The sequence below is a fragment of the Rhincodon typus genome, chromosome 27 (genome assembly GCF_021869965.1).
Source record: "Rhincodon typus isolate 14 chromosome 27, sRhiTyp1.1, whole genome shotgun sequence".
Lineage (NCBI taxonomy): Eukaryota > Metazoa > Chordata > Chondrichthyes > Orectolobiformes > Rhincodontidae > Rhincodon > Rhincodon typus.
This window is the reverse complement of record NC_063358.1, coordinates 14,582,674-14,599,981: the sequence shown is the minus strand read 5'-3', so window position 1 is coordinate 14,599,981 and position 17,308 is coordinate 14,582,674. Positions and strand designations below refer to the sequence as shown.

Genomic DNA, 17,308 nt, shown 5'->3' with positions numbered 1-17,308 from the left:
TTTCATGGTTCTTTTAGAGATACTAATTTCTGTCCAGAGTGCTTTCCTGCCATTTTTGCATTCTTTGAGGGCTCTCTTCACTTTCCTAAACTTTATGTATGCCTCCTTTTTCTGAACTCAATTTCTGTCATCCAAGGTTCTGGAATCTTGCCACTCTTATCCTTTATTTTCACAGGAACATGCTGGTCCTGATCTCTAAATCAACTGGCCTTTAAAAGATTTCCATGTGCCAGACATAGATTAACCCTCAAAAGAACCAGCCCCAGTCTACATTCCCCAGTTCTTGCCTAATATTGCAGTAGGTAGCCTTCCCCCAATTTAGTACTTTCACCAAGAAGTACTCTTAAACATACAGAATTATGGTCACTGTTCACAAATGCTCCCCCACTGAAAACCGCAATCACCAGGCAGGGCTCATTCCCCAGTATCAGGTTTAATATGACCCCTTTCCTAGTTGGACTGGTGACGTATCATTTGAGAAAACTGTTTTGGATGAATCTAACAAATTCCCCCAAATGCCCTGGCACTAAACGAGTCTCAGTCAATATAGGGGAAACTGAAATCACCCACCACAACATCAGTGTTTTTACACTTCTCCATAATCTGTCCACATATCTGCTCCTCTATCATCCACTGGCCATTGGGAAGCTCGTAGCTTCCATGAACTAGCAGAGTTAGTACAACAATTAAACCTGTGTTGGTGCTATCATTCTACACCACACAAGCCAATTGAGCTAACCAAGCCACAGTCAAAAATCTTCTAAACAAGGGAGATGCAAATGATATCTGCATTGTTTCTTCCACAACACAGCTATGAGGTGACCTAAAACGCCTTCCTCCAGTAAGTCTCGCTCCATTTTGCTCTATTATCAGATTGAATCCCAATTCAAACTCCATTTCAACAGACAGTTGTGCAAAGTTGGAGTTAAAAATGAGAAACGTTAGGCCGGAGCATGCAATTTCCACCCAGTGAAACAGAATATTGTAAATTTTGTTTTAGGAGGACCGTTGTACAGGCCATTTCAAACTTGATCATATTTTACACACAACTTAAATTAACTTATGAAAGTTGTTTTCAAATAGCAGAAAAAATTTAAATTTAACAACCAAACATTTCAGGAAAGCTACAACATTAGTTATTATTGGCTCATCTGGGACAGGCAACAAAATCAGTCAAAGAAGAAATATTGTATCATCATAAACATTAACAAACTTCAATTACTATCCCCATGCAGCAGTTAGTGGTAACACTCACCTCAGGCTGTTATAGATATTATTAAAGAATCAGTTTTTTAAAAATCCAGCAGCCGCCATGGAAAAAGCAAACACTATTTTTAGACACCATCCATAAGAGTTTGAGATAGTCAAGTCAGTGTTGTCGTAGCTATTAATGGGAGACTGAGCGACACTCATACAATTCTTTTTTCAATAAAAAAAAAAAAGAGTTGAAAGGCAGAAACAAAAAACTGGGAAGGAGGTCTGAAGTGCTGATATAGTAACAACCTTATTTAATAAAACAACTTACCTTCATAAATATCCAAATCGTAACATCATCTTCACAATAAAATCCATACGTGCAATACCTGCTTTCTAAAAGTATTCTGCATCAAGTGCCCCAATCTTTGCCTCAGGCACTAGTTTCGTCGAAACATTTATTGATCAGCAACAAATTTGCATAAATGAATATAAACTGCATTTGATACTGTCATGTTGAGTGGTTGGGTGGGTGGAAGGAGAAATGAGTACATCCCGTTCCATTTAGTCAGTGAGAACACTGGCAAGAGAGTTGCTGGTATAATTAGCACCACTTCTCACATTTCACAACTGGAAACAAACAGCTTATTCTTGGTCCCTATTAACTTAGTTTTACAGACGGGATTTTGAGAAAACATTCCATCAATCCATGAATTTCACACAAATATTTGTTTCCATACACTGCTTATGTTCAGTTCAAGCTAGCTTAAAACATACAATTTGTAGATCTGGCACTGAGCAAGATTTTAAGACGAAAATCACAAGTCTCTCAGCAAAAGGCATCAAGTAGATTTTTAAGACCTATTATCAGAGAGAGTTATTTATGGTTTATATTTTAGGATTTTGCCTGAGGTTTTCAGCACTTACCGATTTTTCTTTCAATTCCTTTTATGATTTGGGTGCTTCAGCAGAAATAAAAAAGCTTAAATTTAAATCTGTAGGAACACCACTACTCACTTCAACACTCGGCCAGTACCAACCATAAATAAGACAGACCAGCACTAGACTTGTCAGACCTCAGCTGGAGTACAGGCAGCATGGTGGTTCAGTAGTTAGCACTGTTGCCTCAGTACCAGGGACCTGCATCCAATTCCACCCTTGGCAAATGCTAGCACTTGTGTCTGCATGGGTTTCCTCAGGGTGCTCCTGTTTCCTCCCGCAGTCCAAAAGATATATGGGTTAGGTGGATTAGTCATGCTAAATTGACTATAGTGGCCAGGGATATGTAGGCTAGATGAATCAGCCATGGGAAATGAGGGCGTTATGGGGACAGGATGCACTTCAGAGGGTCAGTGTGAACACATTGAAAAGTCTGCAGAAATAGTTTACAAGAATGGTTCTAGTGATAAGGAACATTATTCATGAAAGAAAGACAGATCGAAGAAGTTGGGACTGTTTTACTTTAAAGGAAAGCCAGTTAAGGGGAAATCTAAAATATAGGTTTTCAAAATCATGAGTGGGCTGTATATAGGGAGTTAAAAAAACTGCAAAAGAAACAAGAGTGTGGCAAGGTAAAAACCTTTTCATTCTACAAGAAGTCAGGGTATAAAGTACACTGCCTCTATGTGTGGTGAAAGCAGGTTCAATTGAGGTATTCAACACAGCACTAGATGATTCTTTCCCCTCCCCCACAATAAAAAATGCAAGGATAATGGGAGAAAATAAAAGTAGGAAATTGGCACTAGGTAATGATGCTCATTTTATGAGCAAGTGCAGGCACAATGGGCCGAATGGCCTCCTTCTGCACTGAAGAACTTCTGTGGTTGTGAAATGCAAGGCCAACATTCTATAAGCACTGGCAAGAACTGTTCAATCAAAACAAGCAACTCCTGCAATCAAGTCCAGACACTTAATTAACACTGCAAAACTTCCACTCCCTCCCCAAACTACTGCACAAACGTATTACAAAAATACAATATATTTAGATAAGCTTAGAATGCCTGCCTGTATGTATGGACTAAGTATATTTCTGCAAGTTCAGTTTCTTCAAATACATGTCCCTATTGAAGTCTCCTTGCATCATAGATCATTCAGTAACTGAAAAAGGCACAGATGACATTTGCTCCCATCTCCTAATTAACATACATTAAAAAATGGCTCAAAGCCCAGACCTCAAACTAGAACAACCTCACCACAGCCATGACATCAACAATGGAGAAGTGATCAATTAAGCTGGTAGATCAAGGTCAAAGATTTTGGTATTTAATTGCATTTAAAATTTACACCTATAGCTGGATCACCATAAAATAGTTGAAATATGAAGTACATTCAAAAATCAAAGTACATGTAAATGATTATATAATTTTGACAATGAAACTTGTTTTTGTCATTAAATAACTCTTGAGAGTCACAGCCAAGGGAGATCAGACATCAAGAGCAAAGCAAGCATAAAGTGCACTATTGAAGGCTACAGACCATTAAGATGAGACTGAGGAGTACTTGGAAGTGCATGGTAAAATAAGGCTCAGTTAGCACAGCTTCAAGTGTAGGTCATGCTTGACTAATCTGTTCGAATTCTTTGGGGAGATAACAAGCAAATTAGACAAAAGGAGCCAGTAGATGTGATCCATCTGTGGGCCTTTGACAAGGTGCTGCACAGGAAACTGCTAAGAAAGATAACAGCCCATTTTATTAGAGGCAAGACGCTGGCATGGATAGAGGATTGGCCGACAGACAGAAGGCAGAGACTAGGTATAAAAGGGGTCTTTTTCAGAATAGCAGCGTGATTAGTGGAGTTCCACAGGGGTCCACGCTGGGACAACAACTATTCACATTATACATTAATGATCTGGATGAAGGAATTGAAAGCATTGTTGCTAAGTTTGCAGATGATACAAAGGTAGGGGAGGAACAGGTAGTGTTGAAGCAGCAGGGAGGCTGCAGAAGGATTTGGACAAGCTAGGCAAGTAAACAAAGTGGCAGATGAAATACAACATGCAAAAGTGGAGGAAGAATAGAGGCGTGGACTATTTTCTATATGGGGAAGCTTCGGAAATCTGAATCACAAAGGGCATTAGGAGCCCTGGTTCAGAATTCTCTGAAGGCTAACTGCCAATTGAAACTGCATGTTAGGAAGGCAAATGCAGTGTCAGCGTTCATTTCAAGAGGGCTAGAACACAACAGCATAGATATGCTGCTGAGGCTATAAGGCTGTAGTCAGACCACATCTGGAATATTGTGAACAGTTTGGGTCCTGTATCTAATGAAGGACGTGCTGGCCTCGGAGGGGCTTGTTATACGAGGAGTGGTTGAGGACTCCGGATCTGTACTCTATGAAGGAGTTTAGCAGGACAAGGGAAATCTGATTGAAACTTAATACAGACGGGCCTGGTAGAGTGGACATGGTGAGGATTCCACTAGTTGGAGAGACTACAACTTGGAGAACACAGGCTCAGAGTGAAGGGCTGACCCTTTAGAACTGAGATGAAGAGGACAGTGAATTTGTGGAACTCATTGTCATAGAATGCTGGGGAGGACAAGTCACTGAATGTATTTAAGACAGAAATTAATAGGTTTGATTAGTAAGGGGAAACAAGGGTTACAGGAGAATGGGGTTGAGAAACATATCAGCCATGATCAAAAGGTGGAGCAAACTTAGTGGGCTGAATGGCCTAATTCTGCTCCAAATTTTAAGGTTTTATGGTTGTGCTAACAGTTGTAAGGGCAACACATTATACAGAAAATTGGTTGATGAATATCAGGTAAAAAGATGTATACAAGTTGATCATTTCCAGGGTAACAGGATGCAGTCAGTGATGTGTCACAGAAACATGCAGGGACCTCATTATTTACAGTCTGTAAAAATGACATGAAGGGATTGCATATATTTTTGTTACATTTGCTGATCCAAAAGATTGGTTGGAAAGTAGATTGTGAACAAGACAAGAGGTTATACATAAAACATATTTTTAGGAAAGTGAGCCAAGCTTTGGCAGATATCTTTCCTAAGATAGGAAACTGAACTTGCCCTCTTCAGCAAGAGGAATAGAAAAGCAGGCTATTATTTAAAAGCATAGAGAAATTAGAGTCAGAGTTGTACAGCATGGAAACAGACCCTTCGGTCCAACTCATCCATGCTGGCCAGATATCCTAAATTAATGTAGTCCCATTTTCCAGCATTTGGCCTATATTCCTCTAAACCCTTCCTATTCATACACCCATCCAGATGCCTTTTAAATGTTGTAATTGTACCAGTCTCCAACACTTGATTCCATGCACCAGCCTCTGCATGAGGAAGTTGCCCTTTAGGTCCCTCTGCTGAATTCTGAGGTACGAAAGGATCTGGGAGCCTTGGCACATGATTCAAAGTTAGCATGCAGACACATTGCATTAAAGAGTCAGTTTCTCCAAAGCTTTCAGCAGCTTTGTCTTTTGCATCTTTATAGAATCCCTACAGTGTGGAAACAGGCCATTCAGCCCAAGAAGTCCACACTGACACTCTGAAGTGCATCCGACCCAGACATACCCCCATGCTCTATCCCTACAATCCACCTAGCCTGCATATCTTTTGATTGAGGGATGAAACCTGAGCACCCGACAGAAACCTAAGTAGGCACAGGACGAACGTGCAAATTCTACGGCGGGAACCGAACCCAGGTCCCTGGTGCTGTGAGGCAGCAGTGCTAACCACTGAGCCACTGTGCACTTCCTTACCAACATCGGGAAAGGCTGGAGCAAAATTCTTTTAAGCAATGATCCCTGAATCACCGAGGGATAGACTTCAGGAATCAGCCGACAATTCAAAATGTACTAAAATTAGGCACATCAGTTGAAACAGCAATATGGATTTATCTTCCTTCAGTGTCCAAGTTATAGCACTGACCTCCTGAGCCGCTCAGTACTTTTAGATGCACCCACAATGCTGTTAGAGAAGGAGCTCCAGGATTTTCACTTAGAAACAGAAAATAGAAGTAGAAGTAGACCATTCCATATGATCATGGCTGATCATCTAACTCAGTACCTGTTCCCACTTTCTCCCCATACTATATGATCTCTTTAATTCTAAGAACTATAATCGAACTCCTTGAAAACATTCAATGGTTTTTGTCCCAACCGTTTCTGTGGCAGAGAATTACACAGGCTTACCACACTGTGGGTGAAGAAATTCCTCATTACTACTCAAAATGGCCTATCCTATATCCTTAAACTATGACCCCTGGTCCTGGAAGCCCAGTTCAAAAACAATCTTTCTGCACTTACTTGCTTTGGTCCTATTAGCATTTAAAATGACCTCATTCTTCTAAGCTCAAGTGAACTTAACCCTAATTGGTTCAGTTTGTCTTTGTATGTCAGCCCTGCCATCCCAGGAATCAGTGCAATAAACCTTTGCTGCACTTCCTCAATAACCAAAACATCCCTCAAATAAAAAGGAGGCCAAAACTGCACAAGTTGCGTAGAATGGGGCTGAAACAAAAAAAAAAGACAGCAGGACTACCAACAGAGCTATTTACTCAGTGTTTAATACTTCATAAAGCTCAGCACAGCAATGACAAGAGAGAGATAACTATACACTATGTAATTTTTTTGTTAACTTCCTGCTTTCTCTGCAAGGTATTATCCTGACATAATTGCCTATGGGCACCTCACTAAGAAATACTGCAGTAAGCCTAAACAGTGAACGATAGTTTAAAAAAAAAAAATCTGACAAAGGCATCATAAGCCAATACCAATCTGGTCTTCATTCAACACAAACAGACTTTGAAAAGGTGTTACTTACTGACATGATGAATTTTTTTTGCTCCCTTCCTGTTCCAGAGTCTAGTATAACAAGATCAACTGCCTAGGATGCTAACCAGGAATAATTCAGAGACTGTCAATACTTCTGTGCAGTGAATCTGTGCTTTATGTCTGTCAACTAAGTAGTATAAAACATTTGCAGTGCAGCCCAAGACCTCTAAGCAATTTTCTGGAAGCTGCATTTCACCATCACATCCATTCCCTAACTCTCAATACAAATTTCTATTTAACTCACCTTCTGTGCTATCAGAACAAGATGTTCCCAACGCAGTGTCCCCACTGTCTGCTGTACTGGGCCGTCTTTCTGTCCTGCGTTGAAACTTTTCTGAAAGTACTGGCGTTTGCCACTCTGTTTCACAATATCTTCCTCTTTGAACATTAGAATCTGTGGAAAAAAGGATTTTAAAACATTACTTGGCTACCACAAAGATTGCATTTTGATTCCACTGTCAGATTACACAGCTGACCCACCTGAATGCAATGTTAGTAACAACAGTAAGAAAAATTTGCAAAATGTTTAATAATGGGTGAAGATTAAAGGCTTAGAATTTTAGATTAAATGAGATGGTTGCATGCAAGCCTACAACCCTGGTGGCGAAGAGCTTTGGCTACATTACAGACGGTTCCCTCCGAGTGCTGGTTGTACAGAGGCCCAGCATTCTACATTAATTCAATTGAAAACTAAGTGGTTGTGGGCATGGTTTACAGTGACTACACCACAAAAATTGGAAGTGTTGTGCAGCAAGTAGTTTTAAATTTGACAATTTTTTTAAAAAGTTGAAAAAAACTTTTAAAAGTACAATAATTTGATCAGATAAATCATTAAGAACAGATTTTTGGAAGGTCAGACACAGTATGCTAAGAAGTTCAGAAATTTTACAAGCTATTTTAAAAGTTAAAATGTTGTGGACCTCCTTATTAAATACTAATTAATTTGTTAACACAAAAATGCAGGCATGCAACTGAGAAGTGTAATTAGAAAGCAAATATCCCTAATTCACCGAAAACTTAAAAAAAAGAAATGGAGATCACAGCAGGTCAGGCAGCATCCAAGGAGAGAAAGCAAGCTAATGTTTCAAGTAGAGAGAACTCTTCATAATTCCTAATTCACACTTTCCTTAAGTTGGCATTTGCAGTAGCGAACACTGAGTAGCAGTGTTGTTTGGTCTACCAAAACTTGCAGAGTACTACTGTGCGCTGAATATATTAAGTTCAATATTGGGCCTTGCCTGTTGGTCAGTGTGTCAGTGAGCATGGGTTCTGATTCTCTGATCCCTGTTCTCTTCAGGCCTCGTTCCCAACTGGGATAGTTAGATTGCTGAACTCCTCTTTGCTGTTCACTTACAAATATTCTTAATGCAAATAGATTGGTATACAGCACGACTGTTCATTTAATTCACTCCACATGGAGCACACAAACAGCAACTAAGCAGTACAGATTTGCTTTTCAGTTTGAAGCTTCCTCACCTATCCCTCAAACTTTTGTTTTATTAGAAATTCTGTTGTGATAGCACAAACCAATAGCATCAGTCATGAACCCCAAAGACAACAACAGCAAGTGAAAACATTTTCACAATAGGGTGTTCGAGTTTGGGTTTAAGACACAGAAAACTTAGCATTTAAGCTGGCAATCTCTGGGACTTCAAGCAACTATCCATTTGTCAAGCACAAGTCTGTGCTATTCAAGATGGACAGCATCAGTTGAATCCTATCTCAACATTCAACTGCACTTTCTAGCAAGGTCATGAGTCAGCAATCAGAAGCAGGATAGTTGCCTAAATTTTACCATAAGCCATCAGATTGAAAGGCTGACTCATACATTAATTTGGCACAATATGAAGATCAAAACAAACCAGCAGAATTCTGGCTGAGCATGAGTTAATTTAGTTCTAAAGATGGTACCATTAAAACAGTGTGTTTAACAAAAAAGGTAACTTGTGATTAGACTCAAGCAGGTTAGAACAGAATGTAGTCACGTTAAAAGATTCTGCTTCATTTAACTGGGTCACAAACTCGTACAGCAATTTCCAGCAATTAAATTGCAGTAACTTCATGAAATACATAGATTTTTTTTACATTTGTCACTGGGGTACCATAGAAGAATGCTTGCTTGACAAGTTTCATACGAGCAGTCCATAATGAAGAACAGATCCAAAGTAGAGAGTGTGTCACGACTCACTGGGCTAGCACACTAAAAAAATCAAGCTCCACTATTTCAAGTCATCACAACTGTGAAAACGTTTAGTCAAATTATCCAAAGTCTCCAATTTACCTGACCAACTGAGATTACAAGAACTCACTCAAGGTTTCTGTACTTAAGAAAACAACTCATTACAAATGAACTCTATAACCAAGAGAATTAGTAAATATGATTTTCTAACATATAACCTGAACTTATAACTCTATCCCTTAAGGATAGAAAATGGAGCAGTGTAGCACAGAAACAGGCCCTTAAGATCACCATGTCTGTGCCACCTGTGATGCCATTCTAAACTAATTCCACCTTTCTCCCCCTACTCAGAATCCCTACAATGTGGAAACAGGCCATTTGGCCCAACAAGTCCACACCGATACTCTGAAGAGCATCCCACCCAGGTTCACCTTGCTACCCTGTCCCTGTAACCCTGCATTTCCCATGACTAATCTATCTAACCTACACATCCCTGGACACTATGGGCGACTTAGCATGGCCAATCCACCTAACTTGCATATCTTTGGACTGTGGGAGGAAAGCTGAGCACCTAGAGGAAATGCACACAGATACATTGCCATTGTCTCTGCTTCAACCACCTCTCCTGGTAGTGCATTCCAGGCACCTACCACCCTCTACATAAACCCCCCGCCCCCTCCAAACTTAAAGCAATGTCCCCTAGCACATGACATTTCCATCCTGGGAAAGAGACTGACTATCCACTTTATCCATGCTGGGGCTTACTACGTTCTCACACTGGTTTAAAATAATCTGCTTTGGAAGTGCTTGATGGTAAAGAAGTTTGTACTACCCCGATTTACAGCTGGCCACATGGAAGTGGAGGCTGTTCTTCTTTGTCTCAACCCATGGTTCCTGCTTCATTTAGCTTCTCAGGTTGCCGTAAGCCTCTGACACTTTGGACAAGTGTAGACTGTTTTCACTAAAATGCCCTTATAGCCAATACACTAATCCAAGCAACATCCTGATAAACCACCTTTGTACCCTCTCCAAAGCCTCCACATCCTTCCTGTAGTGTAGTGACCAGAATATTGCAGACAGTACTTCAAATGTGGCCTAGTAAAGTCCTTTGCAGCTACATCATAATTTACCAATTTTTATACTTGCCCCAAAACAACAGAGAAGCACACCAAACATCTTTACCATCTTATCCACTCATGTTGCCACTTTGAGCGCTATGGTCTTGTACCCATAGATCCCTCTACATATCAATGCTCCCAATGATCTGACCATTTACTGTGTACTCTTCTCTTGCATCTGACCTCCCAAATTGCATCATCTCACACTTGTATGGATTGAACGCCATCTGCCATTTCTCTACCCAATTTTCCAACTCACCCAAATCCTGCTATTCTTTGAGAGCCTTCCTCATTATCCACAGCTCAAATTTGTGTCATCTGCAAATTTACAAGCCAGATCATCTACTTTTTGTCCAAATTATTTAATGTATTACAAACAGAGGTCCCAATTGAACCTTGCAGAACATGACTGGTTACAGACCTCCAGTCACAAAAAGACTCCTCCCCAACTACTGTCTTCTTAAAAGAGACAGAATGGATACCAAGAGCAGAAAAAAGGGAAGAAAAACCAGGGAAACAATTCAATCGCATCAATTTGGACCAGAGGACTTGAGATTTTTTATTTACAGGATATGGATATCACTGGTTAGGTCATGTAGGTGGTGGAATGGCCCTATCAAATAAAACAACAACTCTTTTGGAACACTAGGAGCTGGCCTTCTTCTAGGGTTGGCTAAATTAATAGGGAAATTACAAGATCTAGTACTGCCTTTTATAACATCTTTTCCAAGGCTGAAACGCATTATATGCAGCAATTGAATTATGCTAATTACATTGCTGTTTCAAACTGCTTTAAACTACACAAGAGGAATCTGCACATTGTTTACCATGTTGGCATGGTAAACAATAGTAAGCCACTATATAGGTGGGAATAACCCAAAGAACCATATTTAAAAGGAGTCACTTGAATAAGTGGGATGACACTCTGGAGACAATGTCACCACAAGCAGGAACCATGGGTTGAGACAAGGAAGAACAGCCTCAACCTCCATGCTGCAAATCAGGGTAGTACAAACTTCTTTACCAACAAGCACTTCCAAAGCAGATTATTTTAAACCAATGTGAGAACATAGTAGTTTTAGAACCGTTAAGGTTACTCAGGTTTCACAGAATTGCGTTTGGGTAAAACAAATCCAAAAAAGTTTTTAAAAAAAAAAAAAAAACAAACAAACAAACACATTAGACGCTTATTGCCAGCACTCATTGCCCATTCCCTAACTGCCCAAAGAGTTAAAGAATCAATTGCATTGCTGTGGGTCTGGGGTCACATGTAGGCCAGACAAGGCAAGGATGGCAGTTTTGTTGACCAAGAGTCATCGTTAAGCAAAATAATTTTTTCCTGACAATCGACAATAGTCATCATTCGACTTTTAATTAGAATTTTATTGAATTCAAATTCAACCATCTGACATGGTGGAATTCAAACCCAGGTCCCCAAAACACCCCAGAGAAAAAGCAAGGCGGCAATGCGGGCGTCCCTTGTGGTCATCTCCCTCCAAATCAGGTATACCTGTTTTGGATACTGCTGGGAGAAGGCAGCAGTAGCCAGGTTCATGGCACCGTGGCTGGCTCTGCCGTACAGAAGGGTGGGAAAGAGAGTGGAAGGGCTATAGTCATAGGGGATTCGATTGTAAGGGGAGTTGATAGGCGGTTCTGGGGTCGAAAACGAGACTCCCGAATGGTATGTTGCCTCCCAGGTGCACGGGTCAGGGATGTCTCGGATCGACTGCAGGACAAGGGGGAGGGTGAACAGCCAGCTGGTGTGGTGCACATAGGCACCAATGATATAGGTAATAAACAGGATGAGGTCTTACAAGCAGAATTTAGGGAGTTAGGAGCCAAGTTAAAAAGTAGGACATCAGGTGGTAGTAATCTCAGGATTGCTACCAGTGCCACGTGCTAGTCAGAGTGGAAATGAAAGAGTAGGCAGGATAAATGAGTGGCTTGAGAGATGGTGCAGGAGGGAGGGGTTTCAGATTTTTGGGACAGGTTCTGGGGAGGGACTATTACAAAAATCGGACGGTCTATACCTGGGTAGGACTGGAACCAATGTCCTAGGGGGTGCTTTTGCTAACACTGTTGGAGGGTTTAGACTAAATGTGGCAGGGAGATGGGAACCAAATGGAGGTGGTTAATGGACAGTAAGGAGGCAGTAACTAAAGCCTGTAAGGAACAGATAATGAAGTCAGTGTGACTAAGGGAACAAACAAACAAACAAACGAGTAGGCAGAGAGCAGATGATGAACGCAAAAGGGACAGGTGGTCTGAGGTGCATTTGTTTTAATGCAAGTGTAGTGGGTAAGGCAGATGAACTTAGGGCTTAAATTAGTACCTGGGAGCATGTTATTGCTATTACTGAGATTGGTGGCTAAATATCCCAGGATATAGATGCTTCAGGCGGGATAGAGAGGGAGGTAAAAGGGGTGGAGGAGTTGCATTACTGGTCAAAGAGGATATCACAGCTGTGCTAAAGGAGGACACTAGGGAGGACTTGAGCAGTGAGGCAATATGGGCAGAGCTCAGAAATAGGAAGGGTGCAGTAACAATGTTGGGGCTGAACTACAGGCCTCCCAACAGGAAGCGTGAAATAGAGGTACAAATATGTAGACAGATTACGGAAAGATGTAGGAGCAACAGGGTGGTGGTGATGGGAGATTTTAATTTTCCCAACATTGACTGGGATTCACTTAGTGTTAGGGGTTTAGATGGAGCAGAGTTTGTAAGGAGCATCCAGGAGGGTTTTCTAGAGCAGTATGTAAATAGTCCAACTCGCGAAAGGGCCATACTGGACCTGGTGTTGGGGAATGAGTCCGGCCAGGTGGTTGAAGTTTCAGTAGGGGATTACTTTGGGAATGGTGATCACAATTCCATTAGTTTTAGGAGTACTGATGGACAAAGACGAGAGTGGTCCAAAAGGAAGAGTGCTAAATTGGGAGAAGGCCAAATTCGGCAGGAGCTGGGGAATGTGGATTGGGAGCAGCTGTTTGAGGGTAAATCCACATTTGATATGTGGGAGGCTTTTAAAGAGGTTGATTAGTGTGCAGGACAGGCGTGTCCCCGTGAAAATGAGGGATAGAAAGGGCAAGATTAGGGAACCGTGGATGACAGGTGAAATAGAGAATTAGCAAAAGGAGGAAGAAAGGAAACATATGAGGTCTAGGCGACTGAAAACAGACGGAGCTTTGGAAGAATAAATCGGGAACGCAGGACCAATCTGAAATGAGGAAGCAAGAGGGTAACTAGAGAAAGGGTTGGCCCACTCAAGGGCCAAGGAGAGAAGTTATGAGAGGAGTCAGAGAAAATGAGTGAGATTCTTAATGAGTACTATGCATCAGTATTCACCAAGGGGAGGGTGATGATGGATGTTGAGGTTAGGGACAGATGTTTGATTACTCTAGGGGAGGGAGGGAGGGAGGGAGATTGGGTATTCTAAAAAGGCATTAGGGTGGACAAGTCCCCAGGTCTGGATGGGATCTATCCCAGGTTACTGAGGGAAGCGAGAGAGGAAATAGCTGGGGCCTTAACATATCTTTGCAGCATCCTTGAGCACGGGTGAGGTCCTGGAGAATTGCTAATGTTGTCCCCTTGTTTAAAGGAGGGTAGCAAGGATAATCCAGGTAATTATACACCGGTGAGCCTGACGTCAGTGGTGGGGAAGCTGCTGGAGAAGATACCGAGGGATAGGATCCATTTACATTTGGAAGAAAGTGGGCTTATTAGTGATAGGCAGCATGGTTTTGTGCAGGGAAGGTCATGTCTTACCAACTTGATAGAACTCTTTGAGGAAGTGACAAAGTTGATAGATGAGGGAAGGGCTGTAGATGTCATATACATGGACTTAGTAAGGCGTTTGATAAGGTTCCTCATGGTAGGCTGATGGAGAAAGTGAAGTCGCGTGGGGTCCAGGGTGTACTAGCTAGATGGCTAGAGAACTGGCTGGGCAACAGGAGACAGTTGTAGTGGAAGGGAGTTTCTCAAAATGGAGAACTGTGACCGGTGGTGTTCTACAGGGATCCGTGTTGGGACCACTGTTGTTTGTGATATACATAAACGATCAGGAGGAAGGTATAGATGGTCTGATTAGCAAGTTTGCAGATAACGCTAAGATTGGTGGAGTAGCAGATAGTGAAAGGGACTGTCTGAGAATGCAGCAGAATATAGATAGGTTAGAGAGTTGGGCAGAGAAATGGCAGATGGAGTTCAATCCAGGCAAATGTGAGGTGATGCATTTTGGAAGATCCAATTCAAGAGCGAACTACACAGTAAATGGAAAAGCCCTGGGGAAAATTGATGCACAGATCTGGGTGCTCAGGTCCATTGTACCCTGAAGGTGGCAACACAGGTCAATAGAGAGTGGTCAAGAAGGCATACTGCATGCTTTCATTCATCAGACGGGCTATGGAGTACAAGAGTTGGCAGGTCATGTTGCAGTTGTATAGGACTTTGGTTCGACCATATTTGGAATACTGCGTACAGTTCTGGTCGCCACATTACCAAAAGGATGTGGATGCTTTGGAGAGGGTTCAGAGGAGGTTCACCAGGATGTTGCCTGGTATGGAGGGCGCTAGCTATGAAGAGAGGTTGAGTAGATTAGGATTATTTACATTAGAAAGAGAGGTTGAGGGGGGGACCTGATTGAGGTCTACAAAATCATGAGAGGTACAGACAGAGTGGATAGCAAGAAGCTTTTCCACCCCCAACCCCGCCCACCCCCCCAGATGGGGGACGCAATTACTAGGGGTCACGATTTCAAGGAGAGAGGAGAAAAGTTTAAAGGGAGATATGCGTGGAAAGTTCTTTAGGTGGGCGAGGGTGGTGGGTGCCTGGAACGCGTTGCCAGTGGATGTGGTAGAGGCGGTCATGGTAGCGTCATTTAAGATGTATCTAGACAGATACATGAACGGGCAGGGAGCAGAGGGATACAGATCCTTGGAAAATAGGGAACAGGTTTAGACAGAAGATCTGGATCGGCGCAGGCTTGGAGGGCCGAAGGGCCTGTTCCTGTGCTGTAATTTTCTTTGTTCTTTGTAACACTACCCGGTCTCCGGACTAAATAGCAGTACTTTGTTAATACCATTAGGACATCACCTCCCTTCATTTCATTTTGCTTCCTTGCTGTTGACAAGTTTTCACACACCAATGCTCTTTCATTCACTGGTTGAGAATTCTCCCTCCAAGGGCAGATTTTTAGGGAAAGACGAATGAATGAAAGACAGCTTGCTGTTAGAGACTTTCCAGTACCTCCACACAAGACCGACAGATTTTTCAATGCTTTCGATTTGCAGACTAGGTGGTTCTCTGCTGCCCTGCTCTCATAAAAGCCATGGGCACCTGGTCAGCAGCCAAACAAATTGACATCAAGCAGTTTTCCATGGTTTCTAAACCAATTGGCTCCATGGTGTCTGCTGCTGTTCAGTGTTCCAGGAAAAGGCAATATTGAGAGATGCACACAATGTAAAACATTCTTTTTAAAACTGCAGACATTTTTTGCAATCACTTTGCTTTAAAGCAGAATCTTTTGTCAACAGTCCAAAACTGAAGGCAAGTGTATTCTTTGCAAGAGAAATTAAGTAAAAAGAAAGAGCAAGATTATTGCAAACTTCTTCCCCAGCGTTGAACCTCAAATTCAACAAGTTGTGCTATTCTGCAGAAATGAACATTATACTATTATGGTTTCATGGTACCCTAAACAATTGTGAACAATGCAAATTTGGTCCTTGGATCAGCAAGCAAAGCAATTACATTTCAGAAATCTATTTACAAAACAAGGCCAAAACTAGCCAAAACAGCTTCAATGAGAAGGTAAAGTCACTAATATGCTCCCTCATATTATAGCCAGCACCCTCTAACAGTCCACTGAGTAAATGCAACACATGCAGTAACACAAGAAAGGCTCCTAATTTAATTAGCTGATTTTGATGGAGGGGCAATGCTGGGTAGGCCAAAAAACAACAAAGAAATCTTTCATATCCAAATTACAGCTCCTAATTACTACCCAGTGATCCCTGCTGGACAATGCAGTCGCCTTGATAAACAGCCAGTGATCAAAAGATTGACTTCTGCTGTTGTGGCCTTCACAAATCAAAACTGGTCAATATTCTTCATAATAGACTCAAAACAAACCTGGCTCTAGTATGCAGCTTCATAAGGGGAGGAGCAGAGGTTAGATGAAGAAACCACATCCCATAAACAATTTAATCTCAAACTGGGTTTACTAGGAAATAGGAAAATGATTCTCAACCTGGTTTTCAAATCCTTCCTCTCCATATCACTTTCCTTTTAAAACACATCTTATAACCCAATTTTGTCCAAGATTCTGGTCAGTGACCTAATATTTCACGTGGCTCAGTGTCATAGTTAGTATACAAAACACCCAGAAAGCCACGTTGGGACATTCAATTATGTTAAGGGTGCTATATAAATCTTGCTTTTATGCCAAGTTAAGCAAACATCTATAGCATCTATATTTTCCAAAAATTCAATTTCTGCATTAACAAATTCCTTTTCCTAATATTTCCCCAAAGAGCAAATGTCATTGAAGTCTGTTTGCAGGATAGATTACCAATTACTCAGCCTCATTCTCTAAAGGGGCCTATATTCACTTTGGCCCTCCTCTTTAAATGAAAGACTTGCTGTCTGCTTTTACATTACTTACTAGTTTGCCCTTAAAGTTTATTTTTGTCCTCTTTGATTGGTTTTTAAACCTTTCCCAATCCTCAATATATTGTACTAAACTAAAAGAAAGAGCAGCGTACAATCTTTAACTTCCTTGGTTAACCATTATTGGTTTATTAATTTCATAGAATCCTTCTAGTTCACTGGGAAGTATTTTTGTTGTGAAACAGGAGGTATGTTCAACTTTTCCAGTCAGTTCCAGCTCGGTCCCTATCCATTTGCAATTAACCTTATTTACATTTAGCACAGAGATAGTAGGAACTGCAGATGCTGGAGAATCCGAGACAACAAGGTGCAGGGCTGGATGAACACAGCAGGCCAAGCAGCATCATAGGAGCAGATGATGCTGCTTGGC

At 41.4% G+C, this 17,308-nt stretch overlaps 1 protein-coding gene across 4 annotated transcripts in view; it reads right to left on the bottom strand.

The window, feature by feature from the left end:
- cep85 (centrosomal protein 85) overlaps positions 1-17,308 on the bottom strand; it is an 84,929-nt gene that overhangs the window by 43,497 nt on the left and 24,124 nt on the right. For all 4 annotated transcript variants that reach the window (XM_048613026.1, XM_048613025.1, XM_048613024.1 and 1 more), the window contains one exon: positions 7,226-7,375. In XM_048613026.1, the coding sequence (XP_048468983.1) occupies positions 7,226-7,375 (150 nt within the window). The remainder of the gene's footprint in view (positions 1-7,225; positions 7,376-17,308) is intronic.